The sequence below is a fragment of the Ostrinia furnacalis genome, unplaced genomic scaffold, assembly GCF_004193835.3.
Source record: "Ostrinia furnacalis isolate ACB-3 unplaced genomic scaffold, ASM419383v2 OfSCF0694, whole genome shotgun sequence".
Taxonomy (NCBI): Eukaryota; Metazoa; Arthropoda; class Insecta; order Lepidoptera; family Crambidae; genus Ostrinia; species Ostrinia furnacalis.
This window is the reverse complement of record NW_021130933.1, coordinates 722786-736751: the sequence shown is the minus strand read 5'-3', so window position 1 is coordinate 736751 and position 13966 is coordinate 722786. Positions and strand designations below refer to the sequence as shown.

The window sequence follows — 13966 nt, the reverse complement described above, 5'->3', positions numbered from 1 at the left end:
GCTGAACTGTGATCCCAGGCAATCGTCTCCAGTCTCTGACGTCGCTTCGTGTGAACTACGATTGAAAGACACGTGCAATTTGTTGGCTCTCATAATGAATATTTGATTCACTTTCTTAACAATCACCCCTAGACAAGTGAAGGCTCCCAAAGAGCAAAATTTTTTTTTTCTTTTATTTAATGTTTTTTTTCTTTTATTTCATGTTTTTCTTTAAATATTATCTGAAGATTTGTAGTTAAGTAACTAAGTAGGTACTATGACTTTGATGGACCGAGGAAAGGGCAATATACCTATTTCTGTTTCTGCCTATAACTTTTTTCATTATGTACCTACTCGTACCTCTGAAAATGAGCTCATTTTCATTTCGATATTTATTTATGTCATTATAACTTATTTCGGCCATAAATTATAAATTACGTGCACAATATCACAAAGAGAGATTGATTGTGTTGCAATTTGTATAAATGCATTCTATGGGATGATCACAAAGAGGTTTAGACGTTAATAACATAAGATGAGGAGACCCATATTTAAACGGCAAGTTGAAATTTATTAACAATCAATTTAGCCCAATATACTATTACTTATTCTGTGCCAATATTAAGTAATCAGTCTATTATTTCCCAAAAAACTATTTACCTACATTTCCCATATTTGTTATTTTTTACCGACTTCAAAAATAGGAGGAGGTTCTCAATTCGAGTATTTTATCGTCAACTTTCAACTATTTGGCTTAATTATTGTTTTAATTTTATAAAAATAGAAGCAATGCTTTTTTAGGAATCGATTTTTTGTACATACATAGCGTCCACGGAAAGTAATAAATCTTTTAATATTCGTATATTAATAAAAATTGTAACAAGTTTTGTAATAAAACAATACATAACTATGACTGTTTTTTTCGATAATTTATTTATGACTAGCTTCTGCCCGCGGCTTCACCCGCGTGAAATTTATTTTGTCACAGATCGTCATAAATAGCCTACATTAATCTGGGTTATAAAAAATAATACTGTAAAGTTTCAACAAAATCCGTTCAGTACTTTTTGCGTGAAAGAGTAATAGACATCCAGACATCCACACAAACTTTCGCATTTAATAATATTAGTAGGATGTAACTCGTACTTTCATCCCCTTCCAGGGTTGCACTGTATGCAGGGCCACACTGTATTAATTCTGTAGTTAACAATGACGTCCCTGATGTGGCCCATGGTGTATGTGAGCCTCGTTATCTCTGAGGTGAGCGTGAGAACGGTCTCGTGCAGTTTTCTCGCGTTCTCGATTTTTTCCTTTTCCAGTCGCAAGAACATCGCGGCGTCGTCATCGTCTGGAACAAATATAGCTCGCTTATTTCGTACGTCGATTGGTAAATTAATTAATAATGTTTACAGCCCTACGAGCTATGTGCACCGCCCACTGCCACTTGATTTTAGCAATTCTGCGAGCTATATCGGTCACTTTGGTTCTCCTGCGGATCTCCTCATTTCTGATTCGATCACGCAGGGAAACTCCAAGCATGGCCCGCTCCATCATGATCCGCTTTTGGCAGAAAAGTTCTCGAGTGGCGACCACGGGCTGGAAGACGTAGCGTGGGCGGGCCTCCTACAAGGTGGACCGACGATCTAGTAAAGGTCGCGGGAAGAGCCTGGATGCGGGTAGCGCAGGACCGTGCATTGTGGAAAACCTTGGAGGAGGCCTTTGTCCAGCAGTGGACGTCATTTGGCTGAAACGAACGAACGAACGTTTACAGCCCGGAAAATTCACATACATTTTCGCGGAAATGCGTTTTACTTGTGTGCAGAGCTTTGGTGCAATTTATACTGCTTTTATCATCTTTATCTCGGAAGTCGGCTGTTTGGTGTAGGTAGTGGTTCGAAAAGTACTAAGTACTACGAGTATGCGATGGTCGACCTGATGGTCGCGGGATCGATTCCCGCTCAGTAATTTTTTGTATGTGTATGAACATATAAATACTGCCGTATAATTTGCTAAAGCTTCTTTAGGCCTTCCTCAAGGATGGCCACAACGACTGGTCCCGCATTGATGGCATTCAGGTATTTTCCGCGACTTTCACCAGATCGTCTGTCCACTTAGTGGGAGGACTGCCAACACTATGTCTTTTGGCCCTCGCACTTAAGTATTTGCTTATGAAAATAAGATAATAATATAAGACTTGGCTGATAAACTTTAAACATTGCAGGGTGATAAATAAATGAAGAGAAAATAGAACACACTTTATTGTATTGTACACAAAACAAGAAAACAGGGAGAAAGAATGTAGTCCGTCGTTTAAAATTATTATGAAGTAGGCATATATTACAAATTACTGTAAGTAGATATTATGTATATTTTATAACTTTCCGCACGTATATGGCTATAGCAAAAACCTTTACACAATATCGACCGGAAAGTTTTGAATCGCCGCTTCAGAGCTAACAAGCAATGTATGAACAATTTGCAACCGCAATAAAAAGTTAGGTAACATAATTATGTTTAATAGTAAATATGCAAACAATAATGGCTTGTACAGTCGAATTCGCAACGCCAATGAATTTATCACGAGAGGTTTTGGATCGAACTACCGCAAGCATTTCGACCTCTTGCAACTACAGTGTGACATCTCTAACTTATAATTTAGTGATGGTACACTTGTCATCGCAAGTGGACGATTTATATTCTGGGAGGCCGGCACACGGAGAGCGGCAGGGGCCGGGCGTGCGTCCACTGCGCCGCGAGCCACTGCATCGGCGCGGGCGCATCCTTCGGCGTCATGTGTCCCGCGCCGCGCACCACCACCTCGGTAAAGCGGCCGCCGGTTTTGTGATACCTGCACAGCACATATCAAAAGGTTATAGAATTAAAGCTCCTAATTTCCTTCATACAGTCAGAATATCTTCTAAAGACATACCCAGCTACTCTCCCTTCGAAACGCAGTGGACAACGGGTTGCGTTAAGAAACTCGTCCTTATGGTCCCATTGCCAGCTGCGGTACTGCTCTGACGCAACCGTACAAGACAGCGCCAGATCCAGTTGACCACTATAGGACAGGTAAGATTTTATGTTCAAAGTGTGGACAAATGTTCATATAGGCCGACTAATTATGATGAACAAAATATTATTTTTTAAATTTTTTTTAAATATTACTTGTGTATCGAGAGGGTACACGACAATGGTCCAGAATAGAACTGAAAATAATTTCTACTTACCACAACACTATAATATCGTAGTGATTAAGTAGCGTCTCGTACCATGGTCTGGGATTAACCATGAACTCTCCTATTAGAGCCGCGGTTACTGTTATATTCGCAGCTGTGAATTTAATATCCCCCACGTGAAGCGCCCTCTTCACTTCTGACTTCAGTAAAAACTTGGCAAATAATCCAGCAACAAAAGCGTGGTCTTCAAGAAAGTTGTATACAACAGGCACACCAGACATTTCTGTTAGTTTTCTTCTAATTTGTAACCATTTCTGTAATTAAGAAAAACATGAAGTACCTACATAGTGCTCAGAATTTCGTACAGAAATTGTGTCAATCAATTACAATTTAAGTACATGCTTTGAAAGTTGAGGCTTTTTTTCTGTGTATTATGAGTATTTTGTGACTTTTGATAATTCGCTGGATTCTTATCATTATCTAAAAAGGTAAATGTTTTACAGATATAAGTAACTGTAAGAATAATTTCACGAAGGCGAGTGAGCCTTACATTGTATGTACCTAGTAAGTACTTAAGCAGATATCTGTACACGTTCAAAGTGTGCGTGGCTCAACAAAAAACGTGTATGGTTGGCATAAAATGGCGTAATAGGTATACCGATCTTCCTTGCTTGGTGACTCTGCCTGCCTCTATGTCCCGGCGGAGAGAGTCGATCGTCGGCTGCAAAAATTGTACTTGCTCCATGTCCACGAGTCCGAACTCGTAGAAGGGCCTGGCGCTCTCCGCAAGCATTCGAGTGTCCACGTACCCGTTGCCGACCATCAGGCCCTGGAATGTAACGCTATTTTTTCGTGATCGCATAGAAAACGTTAATGTAATTTAGTAGGTACCAAAAATAGATGAGATTTTTAGGACTCCTAATTTATAGATAAGCAAAAAGTGACATCACCTTACTGCATTTCTTATTTTATGGAGGAAAGTTTATAGAACTTGAACATTTGACACCACAAAAAAGATGCAATGCTGGTTAATGTCCAACCTACTGCACACAATGAATCTCAAACGTTGTGGAGACATATCAAACAGAGTCGGCCGTGAAGTCAACTGACCCTGAGGTTGATGTCTCCTCCAGGGAGGTTCTTGTGCTTGTGGACCTCCATCGCCAGCGCCGGCACGTACTTGCCGGCGTACGACTCGCCCGCGATGACGAGCGGCGCTGCTCGCTGCTCCGGGAACAGTTCCAGGAACTGCCGCAACGTGCTGTACAGGTGCTTTGAATACTAAAAACATGAAATGTATCTTTACATACTTAGTATAAAACAAAGTCGCTCCTGCCGTCTGCGCGTCTGTACGCTTAGATCCTATTTTCAGCAATACATATAATAAAAGTAATTCAAGAGGAATTTTAATTTTCATATTATGTAAGCAGCCGCATTATTAGATTGATCGAATCTGTATCGGTGTCGTTCGTTTCAGCCAAATGACGTCCACTGCTGGACAAAAACCTCCCCCAAGGTTTTCCACAATGAACGGTCCTGTGCTGCCCGCATCCAGGTTCTTCCCGCGACCTTTACCAGATCGTCGGTCCACCTAGTAGGAGGCCTGCCCACGCTACGTCTTCCAGCCCGTGGTCGCCACTCGAGAAATTTTCTGCCCCAACAGCCATCGTCTAGCGAGCTATGTGCCCCGCCCACACCCACTGCCACTTAATTTTAGCAATTCTGCGAGCTATGTCGATTACTTTGGTTCTCCTGCGGATCTCCTCATTTCTGATTCAATCACGTAGGGAAACTCCGTGTATCGGTGTCATTTGTCATTTATTAAAATTGTCGAACTTAAAAAGTTACCTACTCTGAGAGCCTACCTACCATCGTGCCCACACACACCTTCTTCACCAAACACCAAAATATACGTTACCCTCACTTCGGAAAATCATTCCTTCGGTGTCTCTGGTGTGGTGATGAGAAGACGTGGTGGAAGAAAACTAACAAAGTTAATCATTACCGTTTCCGCGTCCTTGACCAAGCCATCCTCGTGTTCCGTGAAGCTGTAGCCGGACCCGACCGGGTTGTCGATGAACACCAACGAGTGGTTCCGAAGCCACGTATGAGGGTTACCTTTAACGAATATTCGCTTTATTATTAATGTCTCTGTACTGTATTACATTAAGCAATGTCTTATTAGTCGACGCTAAACCAAAAACTAATGATTTGAATTTATAACAGCCATCATAAGATCATCATGGCTATCTACTCGTATGTCCTCGTGATTGAGGCTTGTTTCCCGAGCACCATCCTGATATTCGGGAAACATAACATTATTTTTAAACTGTACCAAATAAAAGTTTCACAGTATATCAATCACGTCGTCAAGGTTAGTATTTAGCTAAAAAATACTTACGGTTTCTCTGTTTTACTTGAAATACTCACGGTCCAGATTTCCTTCTTCATTGACTGTGAATGGTCCGATTTCATCAAAAAGGCCTATCAAGCTTGACGCACCCGGCCCTCCCTGCAGCCACACCATCCATGGCGTCTCGTTCACGGGCTTGTCTGGTACGGGGAAGTACCAAAAATACATGTTCGAATTGTGCGTCTTGTTGACCGTGAGAAATCCCGAGTAGCTCTTGAATCCGAGAAATAGCCCAGGGTCCACTTCGGCCGCCTTACGCCCATCATCAATGCGATCTTCTTCAATGTACGGTGTCAATATCAAAGCTGTTCCATTATCTTCATTGGGCTTAGGGCCAGAAGGCGCATTATCCTTTGTGTCTGCTGCGTCACTACAAGTTTCGGTATTGCAAGGAGTAAGAATTTGTTATAAAATATACTTAGTTGTCGCATTTGCTTGAAGAGTGAGCTTTACATGTGGTTAAGCTCATATCTGTACATGTGCCAATTTGTGCGTACCACAATAACGTGTACCTATGATTAGCATAAAAAAATCATTATCTATGACAGTATTCATTAAAAGTATTAAATATTAATTTATGCGCGTGCGAACACGTGCCAGATGAGAGGTTAGGTATAAATGAGATAACGGACGTAAAAAAATTACAGGAACCGAATTAAATCCTTTTTTCCTTCTCCAGTTCAATAGATACATAAATAAACTCACCTTCCGAAAAGAATAAAAAATATACAATAGAATATTACGTAATTTTTCATTTCTTTTAATCAAGTCCTTTACTTTTATAGCAAATAATAAGTAATATAACACTGTTACTTGAATGATGGTAAGCGTGCCACTAAACCAGCATAAAGCTTGTAGAGTGTGGACTTGATCCACACATGGAGGTACTAATTTGTAAATCGAATGGTCCTATTGATCTATACGTTACGGTAGTAGTGATAAATAGAAAATTATTAACAATTATCCATCCATCACTATTAATAATTACCGAAAGTCAAGGTAAAAATAAGAAATTATGCACATTTACTTATTGGTGATTTTAATATTATACGCCATGAGCCGAGAGCCTTTTAAAGTATCAGTGTGTGGTATAGTAGGTACTTATGATTGATTGATTGATTTGGAAAATTATTGCATTTGTGAATGAATTGGTTTCAGCCTATTTGAATTTTTTTGTTAATATTTGTATGTATTTATTACCTATAATGTGCGTGACGCGTGCGCTTAACAAAATAAGTAATACGGTGAGAAATTAATTCAAATTATTAATAGTGATAGAAAATTATTAATAATTTTCCATTTATCACATTTACCGTAACATATTATACTTACATAAATTGCTTATTACAAAAATACAATATACTTATAAAATATATCAATTGGATATACTATCAAATCGACATTTAATGACAAACAGATGTTTATCTCTTTCTTACTTACCTATAATGACATAAATGAAAAAAGAGATAGATTGTTTGCTTATTAATCCGGAAACATTTTATGTGACGTCACTAAATATTTAACGCACATTACATGATTTGGGAAACCTATAGGCAATCGGCTGTTCAAATGTTTGATTACTCGAAAAAAAATTGTTTAAGTCTTAAATTATGACAAGAAACCTGTTTTAAGTGCTCTACACACATTAAGTTACACGCCTTCTAGTTATGTAAGTCAGTGGAACAAGTAAAAAATGGTACCTTAAAAACAGGAACACTAATGTAATGTAACTACCACATCACATGGAAAACCTTAACTTCAGGAACAAACTTGTTCCCGTTGGTGCCGAGTCCAACTCGCACTTGGCCATTTTTTAGTTTTTGTAAATTGTTCTGTACACTTCCTATGTGGTTATTATTTCCTTGACTTACTTGACTTATGGTCCTATGTCCCCTAGATGGGGCAGAGGGCGTCCACAACAGTCCTCCATCTCGTTCGGTCTTGAGCTTCTCGCATTATTTCCTTAATACATATAATTTTGAAATGAAACACAAAAATAAAAATAAAATGTTATGAAAGTACTTATAGCAGAAAAGATGTTAAAATGTTTGAAGAAACTTTGCATGGATAATTTTCCATGGGTAATTCCATTTTATCCCCCAAGATACGAGTAGGTACCTACCATCTATACCTATAAGTATTGCTTAGTTTCACACTGGAAAAAAATCTTTACAAAGATTTTCCTTCTGCATGCACGTCTGCGTCATCTGCGTCGTGTAAATACGAGTATTACAGAGCAATGGGCATGCGGGTGGAAGCGCTACTAAAAATTAAATCTAGTCCTACAAATAAAACAACTATTGTCTTTAAAAATATTTTAAATATTAATTCTGTTGTTAACAATGACGTCCCTGATGTGGCCCATGATGTCTGTGAGCCTCGTTATCTCCGAGGTGAGCGTGAGAACGGTCTCGTGCAATTTTCTCGCGTTCTCGATTTTTTCCTTTTCCAGTCGCAAGAACACCGCGGCGTCGTCATCGTCTGGAACAAATACAGCTCGCTTATTTCTATGCACACATATGAATTTTACGTCAATTTATTAGTTGATATTTGGTGTAAAATATAGAGTACGTTATTATTCGTTTCAGCCGAAAGACGTCCACTGCTGGACTAAGGCCTCCCCGAAGGTTTTCCCACAAAGACCGGTTATGCGCCGCGTCCAGAATACATATATTCCTAAGTATATTTCTTTTTTAAATATTTATAAGGTCATTTTTTATAAACTGCAGAACTTATTTTAAAGAAAACGAGCCCTATCATTTTCGTTATTCAGTAAAAAAAGTTGCAGAAACGTAATATTATTCAAACTATTTTCACGCGTACGAAATCAGTTGTGAATTGTGATTGAATATAAACCGGCAACGCACCTGTAACGCCCCTGGGTCTGCGGGTGTCTATGGGCGACGGTAGTCACTTACCATCAGGTGATCCGTCTGATCGTTTGCCTCCTGACACATAAAAAAAAAAGTTTAACAACCAAACCTGAATCGGATTCTGCAGCAGCAACGCCTGGCTTGTCGCGGGGGCTGCTGGTCCCACCCAGGTCTTCCAGCTCGGAAAATTCCCGTGTAGAGTGCCTCCGCTTTCTAGTCCTTGGTTTTTTTACTGGCACCGTGTCTGCTTCTGAAATGTATAGAATTTCATAATAGTGTAGAATAGTAATTTGTAAAAAATGCAAGCATAAGGGAGAGTTCGCTAATTTGGACCAGTTTTTTTCAATCCCATTTTACACATAGTTTTCTTTTGTTTTTGCTGATGTCCATGGTATATAATAAAAGATACATTATTCAACTTACTATTTCATAAGTATTAATTAACATGATTATTGTATATTTAGCACAAATCAACAAAGTAAGAGTTCAGAGCTTCGGTCCAATTTAGCCAACCGGTTCGATAATTTGTACCACAGGGTTACTAAATTGGATTTCAATAAATTTCAAGCCTATAAAAAAACTATGGCAACATATTATACGATACATTCTTAACAAATTAGGAAACGAAAAGGAACAGTAGTTAATAACATAGACAATCGATATTGTTTTACACGTTATCACGATTTTGAGTACAAGTTTTGTAATTCCAATTATCGTAACGCACACCTGTACCTAATCTACTTTGCCAGTCTTTTGCTTTCATTTATTGTTAGTCAAACATAACTACGCTATTATAAATTCAAAATGTGATTTACTAAAAAAAAATTCAAAATCCTTTGGTAAAGTTCCATACAACTTGATGTGGTACAATTTAGCCGACTAGGTGATAGTGCTTTTAAAAAATCGGTAAAAAATATAGCTTATAAATACCGAAAAATGTTTCAAATAATTGTAATCCACACTAATTTACGCTTCTAAATAATATATTAGAAACACCCTGTGATTAAATTTAACAAAATTACAAACTAAACATGTATTGTCAAAAGTTACTTGAAAACAATGAAAAAATACTTTTCAAAATAAAACACACGTGTTTGTTGTCACGGCAAAAACCACATGGCCGATATTAATTGATTTTAGTTGTGTATCGCTGAGTGTTGCCATTACAGACATTCAATAAATACTTTACGAAATATGAGGGTGGTACAATTTACCCGGCGGTACAATATACCGAACTCTCCCCTATTACTTAGAAGTTTCTCATTTATAACATGCATACCGTAACATTGGTCTAATAATGTCTCTTCATTGTTATCTAATTCTTCGTCAACTGTATCCTGAAAAAATAAAATAAATACTTAGATATTGCGTTTTAATTGGTGATATTTTGCAATAAAATTTTATGAAATTCTGAATAATAGTCTCAGTAAGCCTGTTAGCATCGTGCTATTTTATCGATTTTACGTGATAAGCTCTCAAACGTTATGTCATCTAAAAACATCGATAAGACGGCGCGCATCCTCTTATCCCGGCAAAAGAGCCTAAAAAAATTGTCTATCATGCTCAGAGACAATTTAAGCGCAAGCAATTCAGCAAGATTTCTTGACCATTCCTTCTTCAAACATTAACCCCCTAGATAAAGTCACAAACGTGACAGTTTAATTCCGTAACCCAAAATTTTCTGCAAGAGCATGAAGTTACCGTCACTTCATGATTACTTGAAAGTCTTAAAACTGTCAAGACTGTCACTTTGTCTTGGCCTCCAGCCTCTGAAAAGCGAATACACGTGCCTCATCGCCCAGCGGGTCGCTCTTGATCACGATATTGTCCACGGCGCCCTCGCCGATGATGCTGAGGATATTCTCCTCCATGCCGGACAGAGGGGTGACCCCATCAGGCGGCGGCCTGTTGCTGGTCTTCGCGGCTTTCAGCTCTAGAGCCCGCCTCCTCACTCTGTACTTCCAATCGCACCAGTACTGTGTGTAACGAAATGTTTATACAAATGTGATTACTTAATATTTATTTTATAGCCTGTTACGCAGAAAATTATTTAGATACTAAGGATGAAAGAATTTTTGAAATCGGTCCGGTAATTTAGATTGTTAGGGGAAATTTCGGAACCTACTTATTCCGTAAAAACAAACAACAATCAAATGGCAGTGCCAGATTTTGTATGGAAAGTGGCGTCTTTTTTTTTTCGCGCGGCCATCGACCAAACTTTGTTTTTTGATTACAAAATAGTGTAATAAACCAAACTTACTATGGCATGTATACCTCTAAACTCAGTCTGAACTGAGTTACGAGCATTAGANCGTCACCCTAATTTGTAAAAAATGCAAGCATATTAGGTACTTAGAAGTTTCTCATTTATAACATGCATACCGTAACATTGGTCTAATAATGTCTCTTCATTGTTATCTAATTCTTCGTCAACTGTATCCTGAAAAAATAAAATAAATACTTAGATATTGCGTTTTAATTGGTGATATTTTGCAATAAAATTTTATGAAATTCTGAATAATAGTCTCAGGAAGCCTGTTAGCTTAGGCCTACAGACTTAATACTCATCGTGCTATTTTATCGATTTTACGTGATAAGCTCATACGTTTTGTCATCTAAAATCATCGATAAGACAGCACGCATCCTCCTAGACCGGCAAAAGAGCCTAAAAAAATGTCTTCATGCTCAGAGACAATTTAAGTGCAAGCAATTCAGTAAGATTTCACCATTCCTTCTTCAAACATTAACCCCCTAGATAAAGTCACAAACGTGACAGTTTTAATTCCGTAATCGGCATTACTGTACGAATACAGTTACCATCACTTCATGAAGAAAGGACATCATCCATTTTGGTCCAAAATCAAAAGTGCCGGCCAAAAAATAAAAGTGCTGTAGTCTGATAGAATATGTCCGCCTTAGCATTTATTACTATGGCACCAAAGCTGTAGCACCACTGTGCATCGTAGTATTTGAGTTCTAAAAATATATGAAACGACTGACTTTGATCTCAAATACTACGACGCACAGTGGTGCTACAGCTTTGGTGCCATAGTAACAAATGCTAAGGCGGACGTATTCTGTCAGAAGACAGCACTTTTTTTATTGGCCGACACTTTTGATTTTGAACAAAAAATGTATATGAATCGTCGATGAATTTTAGATCTCAAATACTCGACGCATAGTGGTGCTACAGCTTTGGTGCCATAGTAACAAATGCTAAGGCAGACGTATTCTGTCAGAATACAGCACTTTTTTTTGTTGGCCGGCACTTTTGATTTTGGACCAAAAATACCTATATGAAACGTGGATGATGTCCTTTCGAAATTAAAACTGTGAAGATTGTCACTTTTGCTTGGCCTCCAGCATGAGCCATACCCAGCTTCTGGCCTATGGGGGGCAAGTCAGATTTTTTATGTCAGATTGTTTGACGCCCGTTTTCACCATCAATCCCTAATTTTTAAGTGACCTCTATATATTTTGTATTCATAGGGGTCACTTAAAAATTAGGAATTGATGGTGAAAACGGGCATTAGCTCCTTCAAAGCGATTCCCAGCTCTGCCCTCTCCTGCACCTCCTACGTACGCCCATCACCTCCAGCCTCTGAAAAGCGAATACACGTGCCTCATCGCCTAGCGGGTCGCTCTTGATCACGATATTGTCCACGGCGCCCTCGCCGATGATGCTAAGGATATTCTCCTCCATGCCGGACAGAGGGGTGACCCCATCAGGCGGCGGCCTGTTGCTGGTCTTCGCGGCTTTCAGCTCTAGAGCCCGCCTCCTCACTCTGTACTTCCAATCGCACCAGTACTGTGTGTTACGAAATGTTTATACAAATGTGATTAATATTTATTTTATAGCCTATGTTACGCAGAAAATTATTTACATTCTAAGGGTGAAAGATAATTAGATCCTTAAGGGAAATTTCGGTACCTACTTATTCCCTAAAAACAAACAACAATCAAATTTTCCTCTTTATAATATTAGGTACGGAAGTATTAAATTTTAATCGATTGTCTTGCTTTAGGAGAGACTTATGGAAGTTATATTTGTACCTATTCAAGAAAATTAAAGATACCTACTCGGTATATTCTTACGTAAGTGAATCATTAGTATTCTTCTTTAGTCTTACTTGAAAATTACATGCGCATTGGACACTTGTATAAATAAATTAGTTTTCAACATGTGTATCTTTTAATAAATAATTTGAAGTGTTTACCTTAGACCAAGCCTTTCCATCCTTCACAGCGCCGTCTTTGACCAAATTCAGCTTCTTGGCGCACTGGTTCCACAGTTTGAAGGTGTGCAGCTTGCCGCGGCGGCCCCTGGTCAGCCCCCTGGCCAGCTCTTGGTGCTCCCCAAGGAACTCTAGTAGCGCCTTTAGCTGAGCGAAAGATACTTGCTTCCTTACTTTCAAGTCTGGAAGGAAATTAGATAAAAGTTAAATGAAAAAAAAAAGACTAAGTTAAGGCAAACTCTACATCGTCAAAACTTTATCGACACAAATGATGATTGAGTAAGTGTTTATTTTATTCGAAAATTCTTAAAAATAAAAAATAGTAATAAACTTTTTGCTTTCAACCTACCTACTGTACAATTATTGACTTTATTAACAAGGTAGTTATAGTTAACTAGGTATAGGTGGGTATAGAAGTTATCAACTTACTGTAAGTTTACTGAAGTTTACCGGTACAAGATAAACAAAACTTAATGACGATCATCGTTTGTGCTATGTTGACGAACGATTTTAAAGGTACATACCTGCGTCCATTTTGATAAGACCTAGATAGGTTTAAATCACTAGATTTACAAACTAAGTATGATTCTGACGTAGACTCTACATTTAAATTATTTATTTATTTAGTTTGCAACTCCTTTTACGCTCAACAAACGTTTGCCCTTTTATTTACCTATCGTTATAAAATCGTCTCGACATTGAATCGAGATCGACTTCTTTTTTATCGTGTCCTAGAGCAAAGCAGACCGATCAGTGTTCGGGTTCGGACAACATGCTATCTCTTTTGTTGATTCATTCGGGATTGTTGCTCTCTTTCGCTCGGTCGACGCAGACGTAAACGAAAAGATGCGCGCGCAGAATACGATCAATTTAAATGTGTGTTACTGCAGCTCATCTTTCAGCGCTTCCATCATAAGCTATTTCAATTCCAGCCCTTTAAATAAGACTTAACTTCACAAATAATATCCTAGATAGAATGTTTAAAAATAGCATGTTAACTAACGATAATGTTAGAGTTAGATAACGTAACGTAATGTAGCGTAACGCCAAACTCTACATAACTTTTCTTAAAAGTAATTTTGAAAACTACTTAAGTTTAAGTCTCCAGTATAATTATGGGCTATAAGTTGTTTTCATTTCATCTCTATTATTAATTATCTTACTATGATAACTTACCGTATATAAATGATTTTCTTTGAACTTGCAACTCAATTCAATACTTGCGATATATTTTGTACCTGAAAAAAGCGCTGTTTCCGCTTTCAGGCAGCTTCAATACCATCACAACAA

General features: G+C 38.3%; 2 protein-coding genes across 2 annotated transcripts; both read right to left on the bottom strand.

Annotated features, from left to right (window-relative positions):
- Nucleotides 1-2278: 2278 nt before the first annotated feature.
- LOC114349624 (vitellogenic carboxypeptidase-like) lies at nt 2279-6381 on the bottom strand. The gene is made up of 8 exons (XM_028300076.1): nt 6274-6381; nt 5586-5938; nt 5161-5273; nt 4266-4436; nt 3814-3984; nt 3207-3469; nt 2909-3037; nt 2279-2827 (listed from the first exon to the last, which is right to left on the bottom strand). The coding sequence occupies exons 1-8, from the start codon at nt 6321-6323 to the stop codon at nt 2671-2673; spliced, it is 1407 nt and encodes a 468-aa protein (XP_028155877.1). The 5' UTR covers nt 6324-6381; the 3' UTR covers nt 2279-2670.
- Nucleotides 6382-7873: 1492 nt separating this feature from the next.
- LOC114349619 (uncharacterized) lies at nt 7874-13390 on the bottom strand. The gene is made up of 6 exons (XM_028300069.1): nt 13201-13390; nt 12659-12858; nt 12064-12249; nt 10824-10881; nt 8551-8691; nt 7874-8049 (listed from the first exon to the last, which is right to left on the bottom strand). Exons 1-6 carry the CDS (start codon nt 13208-13210, stop codon nt 7886-7888), a joined length of 759 nt encoding a protein of 252 aa, XP_028155870.1. The 5' UTR covers nt 13211-13390; the 3' UTR covers nt 7874-7885.
- Nucleotides 13391-13966: the final 576 nt, after the last annotated feature.